Source organism: Gymnoscopelus braueri, assembly GCF_963280865.1.
Source record: "Gymnoscopelus braueri genome assembly, chromosome: 8".
Classification (NCBI taxonomy): domain Eukaryota; kingdom Metazoa; phylum Chordata; class Actinopteri; order Myctophiformes; family Myctophidae; genus Gymnoscopelus; species Gymnoscopelus braueri.
In genome coordinates, this window is record NC_137609.1 from 31,147,372 (window position 1) to 31,174,330 (window position 26,959).

General features: G+C 41.1%; 5 protein-coding genes across 5 annotated transcripts; all 5 read left to right on the forward strand.

The window, feature by feature from the left end:
• Positions 1-3,136: 3,136 nt before the first annotated feature.
• LOC308090765 (E3 ubiquitin-protein ligase RBX1-like) lies at positions 3,137-3,448 on the forward strand (the record flags this gene model as incomplete). The annotated part of the gene is made up of 1 exon (XM_080436029.1): positions 3,137-3,448. The coding sequence occupies one exon, from the start codon at positions 3,137-3,139 to the stop codon at positions 3,446-3,448; it is 312 nt and encodes a 103-aa protein (XP_080292155.1).
• A 992-nt stretch (positions 3,449-4,440) lies between these two features.
• LOC308090767 (E3 ubiquitin-protein ligase RBX1-like) lies at positions 4,441-4,752 on the forward strand (the record flags this gene model as incomplete). Its single annotated transcript, XM_080436033.1, has 1 exon — positions 4,441-4,752. One exon carries the CDS (start codon positions 4,441-4,443, stop codon positions 4,750-4,752), a length of 312 nt encoding a protein of 103 aa, XP_080292159.1.
• A 992-nt stretch (positions 4,753-5,744) lies between these two features.
• LOC308090768 (E3 ubiquitin-protein ligase RBX1-like) lies at positions 5,745-6,056 on the forward strand (the record flags this gene model as incomplete). The annotated part of the gene is made up of 1 exon (XM_080436034.1): positions 5,745-6,056. One exon carries the CDS (start codon positions 5,745-5,747, stop codon positions 6,054-6,056), a length of 312 nt encoding a protein of 103 aa, XP_080292160.1.
• A 995-nt stretch (positions 6,057-7,051) lies between these two features.
• On the forward strand, positions 7,052-7,363 carry LOC308090769 (E3 ubiquitin-protein ligase RBX1-like; the record flags this gene model as incomplete). The annotated part of the gene is made up of 1 exon (XM_080436035.1): positions 7,052-7,363. The coding sequence occupies one exon, from the start codon at positions 7,052-7,054 to the stop codon at positions 7,361-7,363; it is 312 nt and encodes a 103-aa protein (XP_080292161.1).
• Positions 7,364-13,088: 5,725 nt separating this feature from the next.
• On the forward strand, positions 13,089-24,709 carry ube2b (ubiquitin-conjugating enzyme E2B (RAD6 homolog)). Its single transcript, XM_080436657.1, has 6 exons — positions 13,089-13,261; positions 19,082-19,162; positions 20,224-20,249; positions 21,320-21,409; positions 23,536-23,624; positions 24,209-24,709. The coding sequence occupies exons 1-6, from the start codon at positions 13,218-13,220 to the stop codon at positions 24,335-24,337; spliced, it is 459 nt and encodes a 152-aa protein (XP_080292783.1). The 5' UTR covers positions 13,089-13,217; the 3' UTR covers positions 24,338-24,709.
• The last annotated feature ends 2,250 nt before the right edge of the window (positions 24,710-26,959 follow it).

A 26,959-nucleotide genomic window follows, 5' to 3' on the forward strand; every position in this document is an offset into this window, starting at 1 on the left:
TGCTATGCAACTGTCTGAGTTGTTTAGGAGTAATGTTGAATAAGAGTTGCATCATTATTATAGCAAAAATAAGCTTGAGCTAAAATGGAAAAGTTTGGCACCTGATTTTAGACATCTGTCCTATCAGTAATCAAACCGAATATTTTATTTAATTATGTTACTTTTATATACAGTATTTCTTTATAAATATATAATATAAATATGAAAAAGGTAGAGGTGGTGGAGGTACTAAGCCGGCCTACTGGCAGTATGCACAACAAATTTCACTGATCGGTCCAGCGATCACACACACACACGCGTGCGCGCACGCACGCACGCATGCACGCACGCATTTGAACCCTGGTCTCCCATGTGAGTGACCAAACATCTACATCTATCTTTCAAGAAGGCATCCCTGCTGGCACATGGCCAGGGGAGATATTTTGCTCATGAGCATCAGGCAGTACTACTTGTCAACCAGTAGGTACATGTTTCAAAGGAAGAGTAGGAAGACCACCTCTAACCACAGCAGATGAGCTAGTTATGTTGTATTACTGTACGTCCATACAGATTGGTTAAAATAACATTTTATTCATTAAAATAAGTTCCATTTTGCAGCTTTAAATGAAGCAAAAGCATGTTAAACTAGAAAAAGTGCTCCTCGGAGCACAGGTCTCCGCCAGGTCAGGTCAGGTAGGTTATTGTGGGCCAGCAATGTTCAGCAATGCCAATCAGGATGGAATATAAAAAATCGGACGGAACCATCTTGATCACTTGTCTATAGAGATAATGTGTACTGATTTGCATGATGTTTGGACAAAACGTGTAGGAGTAATATAAAAAAGAAAAATCGGCCTCCTGGTGGCGCTATAATAGGGCAATGTTAAAAGAGTGACGTTTGTTCTTCAACGTAGTGCGAATGTGCGTGCAAAGTTCCACCGCAATCGGACGCTGCGTTCATGATTTGCGGCATTTTGTTCAAAACGGGCCACTCCTGCAAACTTTATATGTCAATGTTAGCCAATCAGGATGGAATATGAAAAATCAAACAGATCCATCTTGATCACATGACTATAGAGATCATGTGTACCGATTTGCGTGAAATTTGGATAAAATATGAAAGCTTAATCTCAAAATATGTGTTTTACATAAGTCGGCCTCCTGGTGGCGCTATAAAAGGCTAATGTGAAAAATGCAGGGCAGATGTTTTTCCTTGGCCTCTAGGGAGTATGCGTGCAAAGTTTCACGCAGATCGGTGCAGTTACAGTTACAAACGCAAATTGGCCTTTTATAGCGCCACCATGAGGCTGATTTGAAAATGTTCACTTGAAAAGTGGCATTTCTTCCTCGGCATAGTGGGAATGTGCGTGTGAAATTTCACGGAAATCGCAAGCTGCGTTCATGATTTGAGGCATTTAGTTCAAAATGGACCAATCCTGCAAACTTTGGAAGCCAACCTTAGCCAATCAGGAGGGAATATGGAAAATCAGACAGATCCGTGTTGATCACATGAATATAGAGATACTGTGTACCGATTTGCGTGATGTTTGGATAAAATCTGTAGGAGTAATATAAAAAAATGGGTTTTGCACAAATCGGCCTCCTGGTGGCGCTATAACAGGGCCATGTAAACAAATTGGGGCAGAGGTTCTGAATTGGCATCCAGGGAGTGTGTGTGCACAGTTTCGCAGCGACCGGGCCAACGGTGCCGGATATTAGCTGTTCACAGACAGATGGACACACGGACACACGGACGGACGGACGGACGGGGTGGAAAACATACTCTCTCGCCATGCCTTTCGGCCTGGCGGAGACAATACATTTGTATTGGAAATTAGTAGCTTATATAATATGCCCCAGACAAGACCCGGCCACAACAACTCTGCCAATCAGGCTCAGCTCTATTGGCACGGTAGGTTGTGCATCGGTTTGCTGAGTGGGAGACTGGGATTCGATCCCAGCGTGGGTCTAAATTACTACATATAGGTAAGCATTTGTTAGCAGGGATGATGCAAACCAAGCAGTGAAGAATGAAAACAAGTTGAACAACTCCTCTCTGCATTGGAAGCCATGAGTTAAGAGAATGACATGGAAAGCCTTGAATGCTATACTGACAGTGTCTATCAGAGATCAGTTGTTGTCAGGTGGGCAGGCTTTACATTCCCAAATATATTCCCAAGAAACATGCTTTGAACTCTCTTTCTCTCTGGAAATGAACTGATCTGCGCAAGCAAACAAAAACTGGTCCCTGAACCAATCAGGTGTCTGCTTCAAATATTTTATTGAGTAAAAGTACAAAAGTATTGGCATAAATATATAGGCCTACTTACAGGACAAAAAGTACAAATACATATTTTTTAATGTGTCACACATTTTGGGAAATAGCTGATCTACAAGATCACAACGCGCCACCATGCGATGCGTTGTGAGCTTGAGATTGTATTTAGGAATTAATTCAGTCATTAACTTGTTTTGTTGAAGTATATGACATGCCAAGGCTTGCAAAGTATTATTGCTGGTTACCATTTCTCTGAAGACTTAATCAATTACACGTTATGCACACTGCTGCCATCCATGCATCAGAGATTATTTGCCAGTTAGTTTACCCCAGACTTCATATTAGGGTCCCCCGGAACAAATCAATTTACAAAGTAAACAATTGACTTGCGAATCAGGTGGCACCTATGTGTGTGGGTCACATGGGTCCTGTAAGATGGACCGATCCGGTTATGGAACACCCTCTGTCTGTCTGTCTGTCTGTCTGTCTGTCTGTGCATATATGGAGATTTCTGTATCTGTCTGTCTGTGTCTTTTTTATGCCCATATATGGAGTTCCGTGTCAGGCATGTCCAAATATGGATGGAGTCTAGGCCAGTCTATGACATCATGTTGATGACATCAGCGTACTCCTTATCAGCGTACTCCTTATAATACTTCATGAACTCCATATTTGGGCACACCTGACATTAAACTCCATATTTGGGCATGACTGACACATCATGACAGATCATCATGACTGACACATCATGATGACAAGATCAAACACTGCCTCACGATATTTAAGCCAGCACATGCTCGATGCAGTCGCCAGAGCGTCCCCGTTTCTGATCGAACAACACCGCCAGCAAGTCAATCCAAGTCCAAATTAATTGTCAAAATGGCAACAGCTATGGAAGTTGATAAACCAACTGGCAAGTTAAGCAACAAGAAAAATATCGAAGTAAAGAAATGGAATGCTGTGGCAATGTGGTCCTGGGACATTGTCGTGGACAACTGTGCTATCTGCCGCAATCAGATCATGGATTTATGCATCGAGTGCCAGGCCAGCCAAGGAGCCGAGGAGTGCAAAATTGCCTGGGGTGTGTGCAACCACGCTTACCACTTCCACTGTATTTCACGCTGGTTAAAGACCAGGCAGGTGTGCCCTCTAGACAATACGGAATGGGAGTATCAGAAGTATGGAGTCTAACTTTCAGATCAACTCAAAAGAGAAAATGTTTGTCTCCCCGGGACCCAAACGCACAAAAATAGATGAATTAATCACTTGCCCTATTTCAAAGAAATTGTTGAAAATAGTCGATGTCTAGCTCACAACGCAATGGTGATGTGGTGTGAGCTTGTAGATCTGCTATTTTCACTATTTTTGAAAGATTTTGGTCAATTGTTTTCCTCATTCTTTGTGAAAAAAATATGAATGTGGGAAAGGTCAAAACAAAAAACAGAAAAACAAAACAAAAACAAAATACAGGATTACTCTTGTGTCACCTCGACCGATAAAAACTGGTTCACAGCCCATGTTTGGAATCACTGAGAACAATATTCAGATTCTAACTGAAAAGTCTGGACGAAGATAACAAAGCTTTTCTAAACGAACATGACTCAAGTGGCAAGTTGAAATGAACTGCTAGAGTGCTGCATGGAAGGAATGCCTGGATATAGGAGCTGACTTGCTGTTGTGAACAAACTATAGGATATAATGCATGCCCCACCCGGTTATGGAACACCCATTGCACCCGTTGTACCTGTCTGTCTGTCTGTCTGTCTGTCTGTCTGTCTGTCTGTGTCCTTTTTATGCCCATATATAGAGATTTCTGTATCTGTCTGTCTGTGTCTTTTTTATGCCCATATATGGAGTTCCGTGTCAGGCATGTCCAAATATGGATGGAGTCTAGGCCAGTCTATGACATCATGTTGATGACATCAGCATACTCCTTATCAGCGTACTCCTTATAATACTTCATGAACTCCATATTTGGGCACACCTGACATTAAACTCCATATTTGGGCATGACTGACACATCATGACAGATCATCATGACTGACACATCATGATGACAAGATCAAACACTGCCTCACACGATATTTAAGCCAGCACATGCTCGATGCAATCGCCAAAGCGTCCCTGTTTCTGATCGAACAACACCGCCAGCAAGTCAATACAAGTCCAAATTAATTGTCAAAATGGCAACAGCTATGGAAGTTGATAAACCAACTGGCAAGTTAAGCAACAAGAAAAATATCGAAGTAAAGAAATGGAATGCTGTGGCAATGTGGTCCTGGGACATTGTCGTGGACAACTGTGCTATCTGCCGCAATCAGATCATGGATTTATGCATCGAGTGCCAGGCCAGCCAAGGAGCCGAGGAGTGCAAAATTGCCTGGGGTGTGTGCAACCACGCTTACCACTTCCACTGTATTTCACGCTGGTTAAAGACCAGGCAGGTGTGCCCTCTAGACAATACGGAATGGGAGTATCAGAAGTATGGAGTCTAACTTTCAGATCAACTCAAAAGAGAAAATGTTTGTCTCCCCGGGACCCAAACGCACAAAAATAGATGAATTAATCACTTGCCCTATTTCAAAGAAATTGTTGAAAATAGTCGATGTCTAGCTCACAACGCAATGGTGATGTGGTGTGAGCTTGTAGATCTGCTATTTTCACTATTTTTGAAAGATTTTGGTCAATTGTTTTCCTCATTCTTTGTGAAAAAAATATGAATGTGGGAAAGGTCAAAACAAAAAACAGAAAAACAAAACAAAAACAAAATACAGGATTACTCTTGTGTCACCTCGACCGATAAAAACTGGTTCACAGCCCATGTTTGGAATCACTGAGAACAATATTCAGATTCTAACTGAAAAGTCTGGACGAAGATAACAAAGCTTTTCTAAACGAACATGACTCAAGTGGCAAGTTGAAATGAACTGCTAGAGTGCTGCATGGAAGGAATGCCTGGATATAGGAGCTGACTTGCTGTTGTGAACAAACTATAGGATATAATGCATGCCCCACCCGGTTATGGAACACCCATTGCACCCGTTGTACCTGTCTGTCTGTCTGTCTGTCTGTCTGTCTGTCTGTCTGTGTCCTTTCTATGCCCATATATAGAGATTTCTGTATCTGTCTGTCTGTGTCTTTTTTATGCCCATATATGGAGTTCCGTGTCAGGCATGTCCAAATATGGATGGAGTCTAGGCCAGTCTATGACATCATGTTGATGACATCAGCGTACTCCTTATCAGCGTACTCCTTATAATACTTCATGAACTCCATATTTGGGCACACCTGACATTAAACTCCATATTTGGGCATGACTGACACATCATGACAGATCATCATGACTGACACATCATGATGACAAGATCAAACACTGCCTCACACGATATTTAAGCCAGCACATGCTCGATGCAATCGCCAAAGCGTCCCTGTTTCTGATCGAACAACACCGCCAGCAAGTCAATACAAGTCCAAATTAATTGTCAAAATGGCAACAGCTATGGAAGTTGATAAACCAACTGGCAAGTTAAGCAACAAGAAAAATATCGAAGTAAAGAAATGGAATGCTGTGGCAATGTGGTCCTGGGACATTGTCGTGGACAACTGTGCTATCTGCCGCAATCAGATCATGGATTTATGCATCGAGTGCCAGGCCAGCCAAGGAGCCGAGGAGTGCAAAATTGCCTGGGGTGTGTGCAACCACGCTTACCACTTCCACTGTATTTCACGCTGGTTAAAGACCAGGCAGGTGTGCCCTCTAGACAATACGGAATGGGAGTATCAGAAGTATGGAGTCTAACTTTCAGATCAACTCAAAAGAGAAAATGTTTGTCTCCCCGGGACCCAAACGCACACAATAGATGAATTAATCACTTGCCCTATTTCAAAGAAATTGTTGAAAATAGTCGATGTCTAGCTCACAACGCAATGGTGATGTGGTGTGAGCTTGTAGATCTGCTATTTTCACTATTTTTGAAAGATTTTGGTCAATTGTTTTCCTCATTCTTTGTGAAAAAAATATGAATGTGGGAAAGGTCAAAACAAAAAACATAAAAACAAAACAAAAACAAAATACAGGATTACTCTTGTGTCACCTCGACCGATAAAAACTGGTTCACAGCCCATGTTTGGAATCACTGAGAACAATATTCAGATTCTAACTGAAAAGTCTGGACGAAGATAACAAAGCTTTTCTAAACGAACATGACTCAAGTGGCAAGTTGAAATGAACTGCTAGAGTGCTGCATGGAAGGAATGCCTGGATATAGGAGCTGACTTGCTGTTGTGAACAAACTATAGGATATAATGCATGCCCCACCCGGTTATGGAACACCCATTGCACCCGTTGTACCTGTCTGTCTGTCTGTCTGTCTGTCTGTCTGTCTGTCTGTCTGTGTCCTTTTTATGCCCATATATAGAGATTTCTGTATCTGTCTGTCTGTGTCTTTTTTATGCCCATATATGGAGTTCCGTGTCAGGCATGTCCAAATATGGATGGAGTCTAGGCCAGTCTATGACATCATGTTGATGACATCAGCGTACTCCTTATCAGCGTACTCCTTATAATACTTCATGAACTCCATATTTGGGCACACCTGACATTAAACTCCATATTTGGGCATGACTGACACATCATGACAGATCATCATGACTGACACATCATGATGACAAGATCAAACACTGCCTCACACGATATTTAAGCCAGCACATGCTCGATGCAATCGCCAAAGCGTCCCTGTTTCTGATCGAACAACACCGCCAGCAAGTCAATACAAGTCCAAATTAATTGTCAAAATGGCAACAGCTATGGAAGTTGATAAACCAACTGGCAAGTTAAGCAACAAGAAAAATATCGAAGTAAAGAAATGGAATGCTGTGGCAATGTGGTCCTGGGACATTGTCGTGGACAACTGTGCTATCTGCCGCAATCAGATCATGGATTTATGCATCGAGTGCCAGGCCAGCCAAGGAGCCGAGGAGTGCAAAATTGCCTGGGGTGTGTGCAACCACGCTTACCACTTCCACTGTATTTCACGCTGGTTAAAGACCAGGCAGGTGTGCCCTCTAGACAATACGGAATGGGAGTATCAGAAGTATGGAGTCTAACTTTCAGATCAACTCAAAAGAGAAAATGTTTGTCTCCCCGGGACCCAAACGCACACAATAGATGAATTAATCACTTGCCCTATTTCAAAGAAATTGTTGAAAATAGTCGATGTCTAGCTCACAACGCAATGGTGATGTGGTGTGAGCTTGTAGATCTGCTATTTTCACTATTTTTGAAAGATTTTGGTCAATTGTTTTCCTCATTCTTTGTGAAAAAAATATGAATGTGGGAAAGGTCAAAACAAAAAACATAAAAACAAAACAAAAACAAAATACAGGATTACTCTTGTGTCACCTCGACCGATAAAAACTGGTTCACAGCCCATGTTTGGAATCACTGAGAACAATATTCCGAACATGACTCAAGTGGCAAGTTAATAAGAGCAAACTGCAGAACAGTGGCTATGAAATGAACTGCTAGAGTGCTGCATGGAAGGAATGCCTGGATATAGGAGCTGACTTGCTGTTGTGAACAAACTATAGGAAGATCGGAAGTTCCTCAGTCACCTGACTGCAGATTCTAGCAGCGTGTATTGCCCTGGAGGACATGGTGAAGGATGACCTAACTTCTTTAATGGCTTATTACTGATGATAAACTGCACCCCAAACCAACAACGTTACTAGCTTCCCAAAGGAACCCAAGAAAAAAAAAAAGCCAACTTGGGACAAATCCGAAACCGATCCCATAAAGTACTGTGTTGGACTCTGCAAGGAAAACTGATGAAAAGAAAATCCAGGCAAATCCACTGCAGGGCCTGGGTGACATTTCCTGTGTGAACCACCTGTGATTTTTTTTTCAAAAAAAAAGGAAAACCTTGACAAAATCTCCAGTGACCGTGATAGCTTCGTCCAGTCGAGCTGCTATAAGATTGTAAACTCAATGTGCACTCATCTCCAAATATGGAGTTCCACACGGTTCCATATTTGGTCTGGCATATTTGGTCTGCCTCAGAGCCTGATGACCAAAAGCCTAATATCTCTCCTGGCCAAAGGGGAATTCCCTTAGGCTGGTGATTAAGATGTTAGCTTTCCTTGCACTAGACACAGGTTTGATTCCCGGGCATTGCACATAGCTCAGTGGTTCTCAAAGTGGGGTCTGGAATGTCAAATGATTTGATAGTTAGGAGCCAAATGGACCCTTACAAGTCTGTAACTCTGGCAGAGTACAAATGGAACCACTGAGTGCACCTTCTGTTGTATCCTTTCCTTCTCTTGCATCTTTTCCTTGTGTTTTAGTCTATCTCGCCATTGTCGCCAAGGAAATTATCCAAGCAGGGAGGAACTGAGAACAGTTCGACTAATCAACTTCAAACTTGCCGTGTTTAATGGATACTGCAGAACCGAAGGGGCATGCATTCCAACGGGCATCACACTTGCATTTATTTAAAACAATTGCTAGTTAAAACAATGACGTAAAAAGAAAGAAAAAAAGGTTTCTAAGCATATTTCTGAAAACTATCCTGAGGATGTTTATATCAAGGAGTCAATATTCAATGTTCTGTGTGTCTGTCTGTTTTCCACACTGTTCCAGATTGGCCTCAAAGTACTCAATATCAGTAACAAATACTGACCCTAACCCAATTTTGTAGTCCAACGGTTCCCAAACTCGGGGTCAGGACCCCCAGGGGGGTCTAAAGTTACAATTTAATTACTTTTAAGACATTTTTTATTCCAAATTGTCAAATATTACGTAAGAAAGAGTTGTTTTTTTTTATTGCCGTTTTACAAGCTCACAGCACGTCTATTTTCACAATATTTATCTGTAGAACCGAGTCAAACTAAATGTAATGCCTATAATTCCGAGTGCTTGTCAAGGCACATTTGCCTTTTATAGCGCCACCAGTAGGCCGACATATGTAAAACACATGGCTAAGATTGACACATTGCCCCCGGTGCGACTGTCGACCTGGACGGACTGTTCTCTTCAAAGTTTTTTTCAACTTCCCCTCACGGCTCACGGTACTTGTCCGCTATCGGTCTCATGCCGGTATTTAGCCTTAGATGGAGTTTACCACCAGCTTTGGGCTGCATTCGCAAACAACCCGACTCCGAAAATGCCTCAAATCGTGAACGCAGCGTCCGATAGCGGTGAAACTTTGCAAGCACAATCGCACTACGTTGAGGAACAAATGGCAACCTTTTGACATTGTCCTGTTATGCGCCACCAGGGGGACGATTTTTGCAAAATATTTTTTTTTATATTACTCCTACAGATTTTGTCCAAACATTACGCAAATTGGCATACATTATCTCTATGGTCATATGATCAAGATGGATCTGTCCGATTCTTCATATTCCATCAACATTGCTTGCCCACAATAACCTACCTGACCTGGCGGAGACCTGTGCTCCGAGGCGCACTTTTTCTAGTCAGACATTTAATCACTTAAAAGGCTCAATACTTAGTCAATTTGACCTTTAGCTCAGCACATGGTCTGCTCTTTTTCCCCTCTAGTCTACACCAAACCTCTTTGACGAAAATAGCTGATCTACGAACTCACAACACATGGTAGCGCAACACGTTGTGAGCTTGTAGATTGACTATCTTCTGCTAATGTTCCTACCAGAATAGGGATGCTACGGTTCACGTAGTTAACGTAAATTAATAAATAAATAAAAACTATCACACCAAGACATGAGGTAACTCTGAGGACCCCAGGCCCTGGGGCCCAGGGGTCTCAGCCCCTGTTGATGACATATAGTGTTTGATCAGAAACAAAATACATTCTGATTTTAGTATACCAATTATATCTAATCCAAAAGAGCTCATAGGCCTACAGGAAACAGGGCAAACAAGTGAAATTGTAAGTAAGTGATCAAACAAATGTCGTATATGGTCCATTGATCAGACAAGAACAACACTATTCCATAACTATTCCCTGAGTGCAAGAATATAACAAGAATCCAGTTTGAAAGTGGGTTTGTCCATAGAAATGTATTTATTTCCATAGACATGACATCTGCGTTGCCAATCCACAGAGTGTACTTGAATCACAGAGATATTGTACTTTATACTGAAACCTTTGACATATTAGCTCCCCCTCCCAGGTCCATTTCTAACCATTTACAAAGCCGTTTTCTAGGAACAAAAGACTTATTGGGCCAGCCTTCTCAATCGGCACAAGGAATTAGCATCTCACTTGGTTTAAACATGTGACAATTTACTTTAACCCTTATCTATAAAACTATACTTTTACACAAGCTCATATTATGAAATCTGTTTAACATCTTATTATCTTCAAAATAAGTCCACACACATTATACATTCATAATTGCAAACAGCAGTTAGAAATACAATGAGTCAACAAAGACAACAGTTACTTTAAGACTGAATATTTTCCTTAACTGACGTTTCTCTTTGTTAACGCCAAATTTCTAAAAGACTCAGCTGCCTCCATTGCTCCAATCATTACTCACATAATAAACCTCTCCATCATACAGGGACGGGTCCCTAGCGACTTCAAAAAAGCAAGGGTGACCCCTCTGTATAAATAAGGAAACCAATTAGACCCTAGCAACTACCGCCCTATTTCTATTCTTAGCTCCATCTCGAAAGTCATGGAAAAAATAGTCTATGAACAGGTCGATAAGTATCTTGCAGAGAAAAATCTAATTTACAAATTCCAATCTGGTTTCAAACAAACCACTCCACTGACACATGCCTTCTCTATTTGAACGACTCTATCAAACAAGATGTCGACAATGGCAAATATTGCGGCATGGTCATGCTGGACCTCCAGAAGGCCTTTGACACCGTTAATTACCCAATTATGATCGATAAGCTCAAAGCAATAGGTTTTGATGATACGTCGGTGAGCTGGATGAGATCCTACCTGGAAGGGGTGGTGGAAGTAAACGGCACCCAGTCCCCTCCCCTCCCAGTGACTTGTGGTGTTCCGCAAGGAAGTATACTAGGACCTTTACTGTTCCTGATATATGTGAACGATATGTCTTCAGCTTGCGACTGCAAACTGTTCCTGTTCGCAGATGACTCGGCTCTGCTGGTCTCGGACAGGAACAGGCTGCAGGTTGAGAAAACTCTCAGCTCTGAACTCAACAAGATCTGCATCTGGCTCTCTGACAACAAACTATCATTACACTTGGGACTGTATCCATCCTCTTTGGGTCCAGTCCTAACCTTAGCAAGGCTGAGAGCTTCACGATCAAAGTGGGTGATGATGTTATCACAAGAAAGGATGAAATTACCTACCTGGGTTCCATCTTGGAGGCAAACCTCTCCGGAAACAAAAACGCAGAAAGAGCGATCAAAAAGGTTAACCAAAAAACACACTATTTGTATAGGATTGATCGTCTAGTCAGTAAGAATACTCTGAAGATTCTTGCAGGGGCCCTCGGTTATTATGATTATGCATGTACTTCATGGTATCACAACACCTCCAAGGCCTTAAAAACAAGGCTCCAAACATCCCAAAAGAAACTAGTAAGGCTACTTCTTGGCCTCAACTACAAAACCCATCTAACCCCTGCTCATTTTCTAGGATTGGATGGCTTTAGGGTTGAGGACAGAGTACAGCAACTTGCTATGGGCCTGGTCTTCAAGATACACCACAACATTGGGATCCCCCTGTATTTGTCTAAATACTTCCTAAATGTTAATGAAGTCCACGATCATAACACCAGAGGCAGCTCCACAAATCATGTGCAACCCAGATTTGGCTCAACAAAGGGAATGAACTCTTTCTCATACTATTCATCAATGCCCTACCGAAAGGAGTAAAGGAGTGTAAAACCCTACTCACCTTCAAAACTGCCCTAAAGATACACCTTCAGGAGGCTGCAATTCGAAAATGGCCCCTGTCTAAGTCTTAACCTACCCCCCTACCCCCCCCCCCCCTTTCTTTTTCTTCTTTTGTATATTTTTTTCACTTTTCATACCAGTAACCTGTTAGCTGATTGTATGACTTTCTGTATAGTAGTGTGTATATCTGTCTGTCTCTTATATGTCATCATGATTTGTGTGCATGGGGATCTCATCTTAAACAAGCTTAGTGCTTAATGAGACTCCCAGTTTAGTAGACCTTGTATTGTGAATTTGTACTTCCATGTACTGATGTTCTCATGTCTTACTAAATAAAGTACATCAATCAATCAAACCATACAAGTCATAGTTATCCAGACTTTAATCATTTTAACTACACACTGCAGACCTAAGACTGAAGAATAATCAAAGTGTATATATTTTACTGTTTACTCAGTCATCTTGACCTGGCTTCTAACCATTCACTACACATTTCCTGTCTGTGGCTGATGCCCAGATTATTCTGATTAGTTCAAATGAAAACAAAAGACTTGCCCTGATGATTAAGACAAAACAGAGGGTGTCGATGCCTCTGAACCAAGGAACAAAAGGTTTATCAGAACGACTGTTGTGCCTCTCACCTCGTATACCTGGACTCTCTAGTGTAGTACAATGGCCAGGAACTCTGAACTGATTGCATTACAGCTGAGCCCACACAAACAATCATGGAAATACCATGTTCTCATGTTTGCAACGATACTTTTAGTCCTGGATATACCATACAAACAACAACAAAAAAGAGCAGACACACTTTGATATATGTATATATATATATATATATATATATATATATACATAGACACACACACACAAGTATGTCATTTTTTTCCCTGGGGGGGGGGGGGGGTATAGAGGTAGGGGGGGGGGGGTCAGTGAAGGCTCGTGACGTCACCAGTAACTACCAGCAGCCAGTTGTTTTGGAAGAAGGAGAAGAAGAAAAGAGGGTTCAAGCGGAAGAAACAACCATTTATTTTAGGATTTATAATCGCTTTTATCATCAAGTGTTTCCACCCCTTCTTTTTAACATTTTGAATCATGTCGACCCCGGCTAGAAGACGACTTATGCGAGATTTTAAACGGTATGTAATGGCAATCTTTCCTGTCTTGTTGTGTTTGGCTCTCAGTGAAGCTGTCGTTAGCATCAGTGTTGCCAGGTTCTGTGAGAGACGTAAGCAATCAGGTCTATGAAAACAAGCCCAAAAGAAGAGACCTTTATTAACCCTACATCGGCTAGTTGAAAATAGCAGATCTACAAGCTTGCAGATCTGCTATATGAAATATATATTTTTAAATCTACACAAATCTCTGGCACAAAATATTTTCAGAAGGGGGGGGGGTGGGGGGGTCTGCGGACAAATACATTCATTTTGGGGGTCCGTGACATGAAACACCACTGGTTTACACAACATTAGGAAACAAGCCCAATTAAGCAACTACACTTTAGAAACAAGCCCAAAAAAACACGCAACTTAAACCAATATTTACAAGCAACTTTACAGAAAAACAAGTCGCTTACAATAAGCGGACATGGCAACACTGGTTAGCACGTTAGCTTTAGCCTCTCTGGTGCAGGAGGGGAACCGACTAAGTGCTGGAGTGTCAAACTAAACACAAACATGGACATGTTTTATTTTCTGATATCATTGTGGCTGAAGACGTAAAGCATGTGTGTGTTGTTCAGATAATAATGGCGTGCTGTTTTCTATAGTGTCAGTTGAAGTACAACATGAGGCATTCCTGCAATGTTTTATGTTCCTGGGAATAGTCTGGTCTTTTTCCATCTTTCCTGGTAGACCTGTGTAAACTTTGAATGTTCTTTCTTTGAAACTATAGGAGTCTAAAGTGTTTGCATTTGAAATTTCTGGGGACAATTTATAGACAGTGGTGTAAAGTAACTGAATACATTTACTCAAGTACAACAGTAAAACATTTTAATATTTTTGCTTTACTGGAATACTTTTGCTTTATCTCAGGCAAATATTATACCTTTACTGTACTATCCACTTAATTTACTTTGTAGATTTTGATTATTATTGCAAAACATGCATTAACCACTTCAGCCCCTATATACATTGTGAGTTTTTTTTTTCAAAAGATTTGTACAATACATTTGAAAACTTGTGAAATGGGACATTCTGCATAATGAGTACTTTCTACTTTTGCTACTTTAAGTAGTTTATACCAATACTTTTGTACTTTTACTCAAGTAAATTTTGAATTCCGGACTTTTACTTGTAACAGAGTATTTCTACAATGCAGTATTGATACTTTTACCTAAGTAAAACATGTGAGTACTTTTTTCACCACTGGAGTTGTGTAAACTTTGAAGTGTTTGCATTTGACATTTAGAGAGAGAGAGAGACCCCCCCCCTACCTGTCTGGTGACATTTTAATGTAAAATGAGGGTGTTCTATCAAGTTCTGTTGCTGTAACGGTAAGACAGTTTATTCTATTGTAGTACAATTTATTGGAGTTATCAACATCTCCAAGATTAGGCTGTAATAATATGGTGCATTTATATAGCGCCTTTATACAAAGCACTTTACAATGTGCATGCATAGTGTAGCGGTAGTGGCTCAGAGCCTCAGCCTGATGCCCAAAAGCCTAATATCTCCTCCGTCCAAGGGGGAATTCCCCTTTAGGCTAGTGGATAAGATGATGCCTTTCCACGTGGGAGACCCGGGTTTGAATCCCGGGCGTTACATTTCACACACACACACACACACTCTCTCACACACCGATGGCGGAGGAAAGGAAACCATGCAAGGAAGCCACCAACCGGCTCATCAGGAGCAGTTAGGCGCTCAGTGTCTTGCTCAAAGGACTTTTGTCGCCGTCCTGCGTCCTGAGCCACTGCCGCCCCACTGTGTGTGTGTGTGTTTGAGAGAAAAAGAAAGAAAGAAAGAAAGAAAGAGACTCTATACATCTGTCAACAGAGACTGAGGATGATGCTTACCTAATATGCCACTCAGCGTGCCTAGCAGATAAGGTGACTTGTGTGTAATACTAGACTGCCAGTTTCCAGGTGGTCCGGTCCGTGTGTATGTATTTGTAAAGGAGAAAACAATGGGGCTTTCCCTTCCTTGGCTTGAGATAATGGGGTCAGCCTCTGTGACCAAGCGAAGCCTTGTTCATTTATCACTCAGTTAAAATAGCCCAGCCCCTACTTGTTTGATATTTAAACTGTCATTGTATATCGTGTGTGCCCTGCACATTTACACTAGCCACCTAAAAGGGGCATGGCACCCTAGGTAGGCCTGTCACAATTATTACATACTCGCAATTATTTGAGATAATCGCAATTATTTGAGATAATCGCAATTATTTTGTCATAATCGTTTACATGTTGAAAAACTTTCATACATTTTCATTTTCCATAAATAGCAGAAATAGCAGAACTACAAGCTTTGTGACGTGTTGTAAGCTGGTAGATCAGCTATTTCAGCTATTTTTACATTTTCCTTTTTAAAAGTATTAAATTATTAAATGTGTCAGTAATTTATTTGTATATTTAAGTTATCTGACATATCTGGCCTGTACAATTTGTCATTATGAAGCCTAAAAACCAAACCAAAACTTGAAATTGTATTCATAATATGAATAAAATGTATGATAACTCATATAATGTTCAATGTCAGAAACACAATTGAATCGCAATTATTTGTGACAAATCATCATTGTCAACTTAAATTTGTAATCGTGACAGCCCTAAGCCTAGGCTGATTTTGTAGTTAGTTTTCCAGCTCAGGTTAAAAACTACAGCCGATTTTAAAAACATGGCACGCTAGTGAAACAACGCAGCTGCGGCTAATAAAGTGTTTAGGTGGATTTAGGTGAGCCAATGTGCAAGTATAGACAACAGTAGTCAACAGCAGTATTGTCAAGTGCACAATACTACCCACATCTAAAGCCTTTCTAGTTGTCTTGTTTTACTTATTATACATCAAGTATATACAATGTGGACAAAGTGCGGGCCGTCGACTTCACTTCAGAGGTATTTTCAGCTGTATGAAAGGAAAAGAAAAAAATATATCTTGTACGTGTTTGTACCGGCTTGGCTCATTTTTATTATATTCAGCAAAAGGGCAATTTTCATGTTTAGTCAGCAGCATTCTCCAGGGCATGTCTTTATAGGCGAACATTCGGCAGATTTGGTGTAGAGGGGGAAAAGAAAAAAGGAGTGCGAGGCCAGGATCGTGTCCTGGGGGACCCTGGTCAACTGGATTATATAGAGTTTAACCACTTAAAGTAAACCCTATATGGTTTACTTCTATAGTCTATACTAGTGTATTTTCTGTTTTCTCTCTACATTAAATATCTTCGCTGAAAACAGCCGATCATCAGAGCTCGTTGATCTGCTATTCTCTGCGAAAGTCATCCCCACAACAAGGATGCTGGGGTTTTAAGAGGTGAAGAAGTGGTTAAAGTCTGCAGCTCAATAAACATCACCTCGCTCTTGACCACCTGACTTGTTAATCGTTGTGTTGTCTTTTCAGCCATCCGTGTGGGATTTTGAGCTCTGCTGTAAATTGACCCAGGACTGACTTGTAGTAGTCAGAATAATCTGCTCATTATAGACTAGTATAATCTCCAATTTAGCCCCAGGGATTAACCCATTCAATCCAGAAACGCATCCGTGTCATTTTAAGATTTTTTTTGGCTATTCAAAAATAGCAGATATTCAAGGCAAGCTCATAGCGCGACACCGAGTGCTATGAGCTTGTAGAACTGCTATTTTTGAAAAATCGTGAACATTTGTTCTTATTTTTAAGCAAACATTTTTAACTCAAATCTTTGCTTCTGGGGGGTCCCTGGAGGGGGTCCGCGGCCAAATATATATCATTTTGGGAGTCCTTGACATGAAAAAAGTTTGAGAACCACTGATATTATAGCAACATAAGTTTTTTTCAAAAACTTTTTAGGATTTAGAAGACATTTGTAGAATCCCTAAATGCAATGATTTGAGTAAAAAATGTTTCCTTTAAAAAATACATATTCAAAGATTTGCACAAATCTTCTGATCTACAAGCTCATAGCCTATGAGCTTGTATATCTGCTATTTTTGAATAGCCAAAGAAATCTTAAAATGACACGGATGCTTTCCCGGTCTTAATGGGTTAATAATGCATGGAGTGGTAAAATGAGGTATCTGCCTGCGTTTCTAGTGGGCCATGAGTTCGATATCCCTCCACCTACAGAGAGCTACTGTATCAGATTAATGGTAAATGAGGTTAATTGCAGTGGGACTGTCTGAAGCCAAGGGACTTAACAGATGGATCTAAATGGTAAATGGACTCTGCTGCATTTATATAACCTTTATCCTAAGCGCTTTGTATTTCACACACGTTTGTACACCGACGGCGGAGGAAACCATGTAAGGCACCAACCTACTCATCGGGAGCAGTTGGGGGTTAAGTGTCTTACTCAAGGACACTCTGACACTAACCCTGGGGGAGCCGGGGATCGAACCAACGCAGACACTCATCAGCCTACCTTGTTTCATAGCCTTAAAGGAGAATTCCGGACATTTTAAGTGTTATCTTTGATGTGTCGTTACTCACCTACCGACGTAAAAAGTGGCGTTGTTTTTTTCCAGAGATTCCCCTGTCGTCATTTTTTCAACCCCCTCCGTCATAATGGGAGCGCGTGGCTTAGGGAAATTCGTCTATTATAACCGATGCAAAGTAATTTTTTTCTCTACTACTACTCATTGTAGAGTCTCATGATAGTCAAACATGCGCTGAAAGTTCCTGAGAGGCTACCGCTAACGCCGAACGATTTAACACTGGTTGCTTGTTTCTTTCCAGAACCTGGCAACTTGGTGTTGCCAGGTAGAGAAAATTAGGGGTCAGATATCACATAGGGGTTGGATTGTAGGCCTCTTTGGTGATTCATGATGCTGTATGACGTTTTAAAACCTACGTATCATCACTGCAGGGACAGGGAGTGCCAGAAAAGCACTCAACAACATTTGTTTTGCATCCAGGCACATTCAAATATTCTACTCCTGTGCTCAGAAGCAGGCTTGTAACCCATTTTCAACCTCAAGTCTGTCGTTTTATTTGACCTGAGAACTCTTTTTTTAAAAGTAACTCTTTTTGGCTACTGTCTGGTTTGCTGCTAGGTCGGGGTTCAAATCTAGTTCCTCCTTGTTTAGGCAGGTTATGTTGTGTTGCAGTGGTCCCGTTCACAAGCCACAGCACAGCAGAAGCACCGTGCACCTGCATGCATATTTCCCTACTGACTAGAACGCTTTCAGAGCATCACCAGCACGTCTCTCTAAGACTCTGGGCGTGTTGCAGTGCATAATGCATGAGTTTGTTTGTCTCATATCGACACACACTGTATGGTATACTGTGTGCTTGTGGCAGCAGAGCAACAAAAAACAGTTGAGCCTGATATATATACTTAGTCGCACGCCGGTGCCGTGCTCAGTAAAGTTGTGAGCTTGTATATCTGCTATTTACAGCATGCAACACCAGTGTGCAACTAAGTATAAATCAGGCTTTAGCCTGGCTGTACCTGAAGCAAGCTGGGGACATTGCAGAAGGGAGACTGCTCCATGTCAAATGGCCAATGCTAGGAAAGCATCTGATGAAAGATGGAGATATCCTTTGTTTTCAGTGTTTCTAGGATGTTTTTTCAGATCATTAAGCGTGCGCACACACACACACACACACACACACACACACACACACACACACACACACACACACACACACACACACACACACACACACACACACACACACACACACACACACACACACACACACACACACACAGAGTATATTCTCAAATGGTTCGTGTTCATGTGTTTGCCTTTTCCAAGTTGCTGAAATGGCTGACCGAACGTTATAACCATAACTCTAAACAAAACCCTGTTTTCTGTCTCACAGACTTCAAGAAGACCCCCCCACGGGCGTGAGCGGAGCACCATCAGAAAACAACATCATGCTTTGGAACGCTGTTATTTTTGGGTGAGTCATTCTCTAAATCCTACTCCTCCCCTCTGAGTCTCTCTCTATCTTGCAGTGCCAGCGCAATCAGCATGCAGAGAAGTGATTTTTATTTTCTATTTTTTTGGGAGGAACAAACCAGGGTGGGGGAGATCATCCAGCGATGCATTTGTTTTGCTTTTCTGCAAACGCATCAATGCAATGTTCTTTTTTTGTTTTGTGCCAGCATTGTGTTTTATTTATGTATTTATTTAGTATCTGCCCTTATTGGGTGATAGATGGTATTTTTGCCAAATGTGCCCAGAATAAGGACGCTAGGGTTTATGTGGTTATGGAACATTCAGTGTGAAAAATAAGCCCCCCCTCCCCACAGAAAAGTAAATGCAAAGAATGGCTTTACTGTGATCCCTGACATGTGGCATTCAGTAAGTCATTTCTTTAGTATTTGGAGAACATGTAGAACTGTGGTTATCAAAGGGGTCCTTGAGGGGGGTACCCAGCAAAATCAGCGTAACCACTTTTAATCGGCTATTATAAACCTTTTTTGAAAGATTTTAACAACCCAAATCTTGTATGGGGGTCCTTGGCTCAAAATATTTTGTGATGGGGGTCCGTGTCTAAAATCTATTTAGGGGTGGGTCCTTGACATGAAAAAGTTAGAGAACCACTGATGTAGAAAATGCGGGTGGTGGTGGCTAGGCGGGGGTTAAATAAGAGGAGCAGGAGTTAAAGGTACAGTAGATAACGGAGGAGTTCATTCATAAACGGTGACACAGTGCTTGTTGGACTGTGAAGGACTAGCTCGTCACCATGTAGTCGAGTTCCTGCACTAATTGTCAGTCAGGGAATGAAGCGATGCGAGAGTCAAGAACGTCAAGCCTCATGACCCTTTCGTTTTGAAATTGGCCTTTCACATCCTGCACACAGTTTATTACAGACTTGTCATGGTCATGTATGTTTTCCAGTAGGATGCACTTTTGACTGGGAGCCACAGGGGAGGGCCCTGTCTGCCTTTTTTATAGCTCATTCTCTCTCCCTAACTTTGTTTCTCCCTACCCCTCTCTTTCTCTCTTCCTTTGCAGACCTGTGGCGACACCATTTGAAGATGGTAAGTGTGGTGCAGTTTATCATAATTCATAAAGCACACATTCACAGGGTGGGGTCGGGTTATTGAATCAGTCTATTAAGCTACTGAAAACATGGCCGAAGTAGCTCAGAAACATTCAGTATTATCACAGTATCGTTGCTGTCAGGCAGAAACCGCTTATCTCCATATTTTAACTTTTAGTTTTTCGTAAATTAATGCCCTCATACTACAGCATTTAACAAAAGGTATCAAAAGTAGCAGATCCGCAAGTTCGAAACACGGTGGGAGCGACGTGGTTTGAGCTTGTACTACTTTCGCTATTTCATATGAGGTTTCCACCCGACAGAGACAATATAAGTGTGATAGGTATATATCACTGGTTCTCAACATCTGGTCCGGGGACCACCATCGGTCCAAATGAACCCTTACAGGTCTGTAACTCTGAGAATGTACAAATGGCGTTTCTATATTCTCAGAGTTAAAATAACATGTGCACTAATGATTTTAGAGTGTAGGGTTAGGGTTTGAAAAAGGTCGGTATATATTACATCACTGGTATTATACTTACACAATAACATACAGTCTCTCTCCCTTTCTGTGTCCGTCCCAAGTCATTGATGCCATATACCTGCGTGCGTGCGTGCGTGCGTGCGTGCGTGCGTGCGTGCGTGCGTGCGTGCGTGCGTGCGTGCGTGCGTGCGTGCGTGCGTGCGTGCGTGCGTGCGTGCGTGCGTGCGTGCGTGCGTGCGTGCGGATAAACATGCAGATAAACATACTGTACACCCTGCTACTGCCCCTGCGTTTCCTTCTGTTCTTCTGGCACCAGGAATGCTGAATCGGGGTTTTAGTTTTTTTTGCCCTGTCAGATAATCTCCACTCTGGTCTCATTAACCCACGGAGCTCACATTTCAGACTCCTTGAAACGATTAGCTCTTCTATAAGCAGAACAAGTGGCATTTATATAGAAACGTATAATTATTATAATTTTGGTTTCTTTCTGTGTTCTGTCTCTATGTACCACTATCTAAACCTCACATTGTCATCCTCTCCCCCCCCCCCCCTCCCTCTCTATCCCCCTGGATCCTCTTCAGGAACATTTAAGCTTGTGATAGAGTTTTCAGAAGAGTACCCCAACAAGCCTCCCACAGTTCGGTTTGTCTCCAGAATGTTTCACCCAAATGGTAAGCTGAGCTCATCCCTCACAGAAAAGCACCAACAGAAATATCACTGCCATTCTTCCACCCCATGTTTAAAGCCTGACCGTCATTTCACTTTTTTGACGACATTGGTATAAGAAATTGTGCAGCTGATGTGTCAGAATGTTTTGCCTCTTTCAACCTGGCATTCTTATTTTGGGCATAGATGATTTTTTTTTTGTAAACTCACAATATGTAGCGATGCAACACCTTGTAAGCTTGTAGATTGCCTATTTTTGAATTGTGCTTAAGTAAGTAAGTAAGTAGCCTTGGGAATGAACTTTTCCAGAGCCATGTGGCCCATAGGTCAGGAGCCTATCTCCTGTTTCCTTAGCGTGAGGCAGCTTGATGTACAAGTACACCCCCTGGACACGCTAGTAAGTGTCACAGGGACTTAACCGCAATCCAGCTCTTGATGCCGAGTGGCGTTGGGGCATTGGGTAACATTTTATGACTTGGCTGGGGATTGAACTCCCGACATCGTAGTCCCAGGGCGGACACTCTAACCACAAGGCCACTGAGCCTATATTGAAGTTTTGTCTATCACATTTTTGTTTTTTGTTATTTATTTGTTTATAAGTTATTTATTTGTTTACTTATAAGTTATAGAAACTTTAACTTTTTTTTCAAATTGATTAGTAAATATTGCACTTTTTGACAAAATATCGGTCAAAACATCAGTAATCAGTGCTCTAGGACTCGCACCCAAAAATCTGGCATTGGTCGAGCTCTAGTTCCACCAACAATCTAGTTATTTTTTTGTTGGAACAATGCACTTAATTTTATTGTTGTTCACACCGATTTAATTTCTGTATTAATATAACCCATTAAGACGATGCCTAAGAGAAGCTGATTCTCAAATGCCTTCTAAACCAGTAGTTCTCAAACTTTTTTGTGCCAAGGACCCCCAAATTAATATATATTTGGCCACGGAACCCCTATCTGAAAAGGTTTTGTGCCAGGGACCCCCAGAGGAAAAGATTTGTGTAAAAGAAAAAAACACAATTATTCAAACACTTCCAAAATAAGTGACATGCTGTGAGCTTGTAGATCTGCTATTTTTGAATAGCCAACGCTAAAATCTAAAATGACACGGATGCTTTCCCGGTTTTAATGGGATAATGGAGGTTTGACCTGCACCCCTGCTTCTGTATTAAACTATACTGATTACATTCTAGTAGCTGTGAAAGCAGGTGTGCCATCTGCTTAAGAAGTACAACTCATCTGCTGTACTTATTAGAACTTCATAGAGATAACGTGTATCTCATCACATGACTGTATGTGCATACAGCATACTTAGCTCTATCAGTCATGATGACTTATATCTTCCGGGACACGTGTATGGGACCTCTGCAAATGTGTATATTCTCTGTGAATGCTTAATGAACTTCAGAACATGCTGTGCGACACTATCCTGCTTTCATCTTGTTCTCTGGGCTCATGCTTGCTTACAGAGCGGTAATTCAACTGAATGACCAACCATCTCACTAGTGTAATATCTCTCAGCTGTGCAGAGGTCTACTGAATTCACAACACTTTCATCTGTTCAAGATTAGGGCTGACAATTGATCAAAACATCACAAAATCACATGATCAATATCGCAATTTCCAACTTTCAGAGGCTGCAATTAATTTCATACAGCAACATTTTCTTCTAAACTAGGTATTCTAGTGTTTTTAGTAATATTTGGTCCTTGAATCATATACAGCACAATATCAATTTAACCCACTATCCAGAAGTCATATAATATAAAATTACTGCTGACAATTTCCAGTTTTCTTGATATTCCAAGAAGCCATCAGTTTCCATACATTTCAGTATGGTACAGTAAACGGAATTGAAGCTTGACAAGAAAGAAATATTAAATCACAAATTGAATTGTAATCGCAATCTGAAAAATCACAATTACATATTTTTCCACAATCGTTCAACCCTTCTGAAGATTGATTAAAACAAATAAATAGAAATGATCCTTTAGTCTGCCTCCAATACATTATAATGGGAAAAGTAAAAAGGTATCATGTTATTCAGCTGGTCGGTCATTTAATCTAGAGATGGTCCTAGTATTTTGTTTTCTCTGATGTTAACTTTTCTGCATGTTCTTCTCTAGTTTATGCAGATGGCAGTATATGTTTAGACATCCTTCAGAATCGCTGGAGCCCGACGTATGATGTCTCATCCATACTCACCTCCATCCAGGTTGGTTAGGCCTTACACCATTCGGTGTGTTTGTGTGTGCCTTAAATTTGTCAGCTTCCTTAAACACTTGAACCCTAGTGTCCCTATTCTGTGGTGAACAATCGGTGAAAATAGCTCATCTATGAGATCTACGAGTTTGATGATTAATGGTCATTAGATGAAAAATGAAATTGTGTTTTTGGCATTGAATATCGGAACATAAATACAACTTAAATTTCTGTCTGGCTTTTAGGCTTTGTAAACAAAAAGTACTCAGGGCAGATATGCCAAATAACTTTAACATACAAAGAAATGACTGACAACGACCGATACCAATAATCAATACTCTACTATGGCCGAAATAGGCTGAAGCGTTGTGAGCTTGTAGATATGCAATTTCTGCAATTGTTTTTGAAAATGATTGAAAATCTAAGATTTTTTTTCAACAGATACGTTTGAATGGGAACGATTTTGACGATTATGCAAAAATAATTGACAGGCCTAGCACAAGCCATGCCCAGAAGTATTGTCAGCATTTATCTGTTTGTGTACTTGAGGTATAAATCCCACATGTAGCATTTAACGTTTGGTTCTCTTCTCCCCAGTCTCTATTGGACGAGCCAAACCCCAACAGTCCTGCCAACAGCCAGGCAGCACAGCTTTATCAGGAAAACAAGAGGGAGTATGAGAAGAGGGTGTCCGCCATCGTGGAGCAGAGCTGGGTTGACATCTGAACTTATACCTTCATTCATGCTCCGGCGCACGACGGCGTAGCACACGGCAAAAATGGCCGACCTACAAGCTCACAACGCATGGCGGACGCGACGCGGTGCGGGCTTGTAGGTCGGCTATTTTCGACGCGCGACGCCGTCGTGCGACGAAGTGTGACTCGGCGTCACTCTCTTGACAGTGCAGAGGATCTCCTCTCTCTCTCTTTTCTTCCTCTCTATCATCCCAGCAATTCAATCTTCATTTTACCTCGTTGAGAAAAACACATAAGACGACAGAACTCAAGTGCCACCTCGATAAGAAGAATTATAACACAAACGGAAAGAGCCGGTGTGGACTTTTTACTCGCTTGCCAACTCATTTGAAGAAAAAGGAGAGAGGGGGGGAAAAATCAATCTAATATTTGTGTTTCGTGTCCTTAATTTCTTCTTTTTTTTATTGCATGATGTGAAATAAGTTATTGCTAACAGAATTTGTAATATATCTTTTTTTTTTTTTTGCTGGATTGATGCTGTTAGTGTTTAGTTTTACAGAATTAAAAAGAGAAAGTGATTTTGTGACGTCTGAGTGTCACTGAACACAACCGGGCTGTTCTGGAAAGGGTTAGAATATTATTGACTTAACGGGTCCCACGATTTCAAGGTCATCAGAGGTGGAATACACTTGTTTCTCCATGTACACTCCTGACTAGAAGAAGAAGGAAAAAAAACTCCACCAACTTCTCGTTCATTTCAAAAGTACTTTGATCATTTTACAAGAGTTGCTGTGCGTTAACACTGGCAGGTTTCACAGGCCACGGCTATAATGTGACCCAGTGATCTCGCATGACAGTCACACAGTATATATTGGTGCGCTGAACTTTTAGTTAGTGGTTCTCAAACTGTGGGTCGGGGACCCCCAGGTCTCACAAGGCGAGTAGATCGGCTATTTTCACAATATTTATCTGTGGAACACAGAGTCAAACAAAATGGAATGCTTCAACTCCTACAACTCATTCAAGTACTTGTCGGGTGGGGGCTCAAATATGATTATTTTGGGGGGTCCCGGCTTGAAAAGTTTGAGAAGAACTGAGTTAGAGGACATCTACATAAGATTCCTGTGGGGTGGTGCAATTCCATTGAAATCTCAGGACTGGGATGAGACGGGAACAATAAGCTACCGGGGTTGGCAGGGACAAGTGGAATCATGGCAATATTTACTTCTCATTATTTTCTGGTATAATTTAATTTCTTTACTTTTCTCGAATAAGGATGCCAGTGCCACAAGAAAGTGGTTATTTGGTGTGTGAGAATTCATAATCAGATTGTGTTGTGATTTCATACTTACAAATACTGTTTATCATTGTATTTTGGTAAATTGCCTTATAAGCTACATAATTAGTTAAGTAGCTCAAATAAATTGCAGCATGCCAAATGCTTTATCAGTTTTCACCTCCTTGCCACGGTGCTCATAGCATCATGTTTCATGGCGAGTTGTGGGTTGCCTTGTTGCCTCTGACACCTGCCAGTGTGAGTCGTTGTAATCATGGTCATACAATTATATTATATACATTTCCATTCGAGTATTTCAATAAATCGGCACAGCAGCATTGTGGTTGTACCCTCTCCAGGAACGTAGAAACTTAGATGACTGATGAAAGTTACAGACCAAGTTGTGCATTGTACAAATTGGACCCTTGGGAATTGTCAACTTTTCTCTTGAATCCTAGTTTGTTGTGATGCCTACTTCTGTCAAATTAATGTGGCACCCCCAGCGTAAAATGTCTTCACTTTATCCAACCACTGCTAAATACTCCATGGAAATCACTCAAGGCTTCATTTTGAGACAGTATAGCTCATGTTGTGGCTAGTGACTTCATTTCACCTTATTTAAAGAGAAGGGATATGTTATAAAGTTGTGAATTTACTTAGGAGTAAAAAACATGTATACTTGATAACAATATGCTGTATAAACATAATAAACATTTTTTCAGACTTCGAGATTTGTTTTCTTTTACTGGATTGTTGTTCCACTTTGTGGTTTATTCAGCAAACAAGGCATTATTGGAATGTGTAACATAACCCAAATCAGTATTGTTTGCAGTTATGAATTGGAAGGTTGTCGTTTTACAGCCAACAATGTATTCCAGTGGTCTAAATTGCTACTGGCTTTTTATTTCTTTACTTAGATTGACCATAACTTAAGGATCTGAGATATTAAGTAGCACAAAATATGCATCAATTAAAAGGTTTACAAACCCACTGGCTGATGTCTGGTATCATTATACATGTGCTCTTTATCAGTGAGGCACAAATTCAATAATACATACAATATATATTATTGTAGTGGTTCTCAAAGTAACCCTCTGGGTTACTTGAGGGGGTTCCAAGTGGACCTTACCGGTCTGTAATTCTGTAAGGGTACAAATGATGGTGGTCCTCCTTGAAATAAAAAATGTTGAAGAACCACCAAACTGGTATTGTAATTGTCCAGCTCTGACAGTGCGATAAACCGGTCCCGGAAACGGTTCCGGATCTGGTTCTTCCGGATCCCTAACTGGCCAGCACTGTACTCTTGCAAAATACATGTGCATGGTCTTGTTTGTGAGTATTGAATAACTTGTATGCATAATAACAGCACAAAATAAC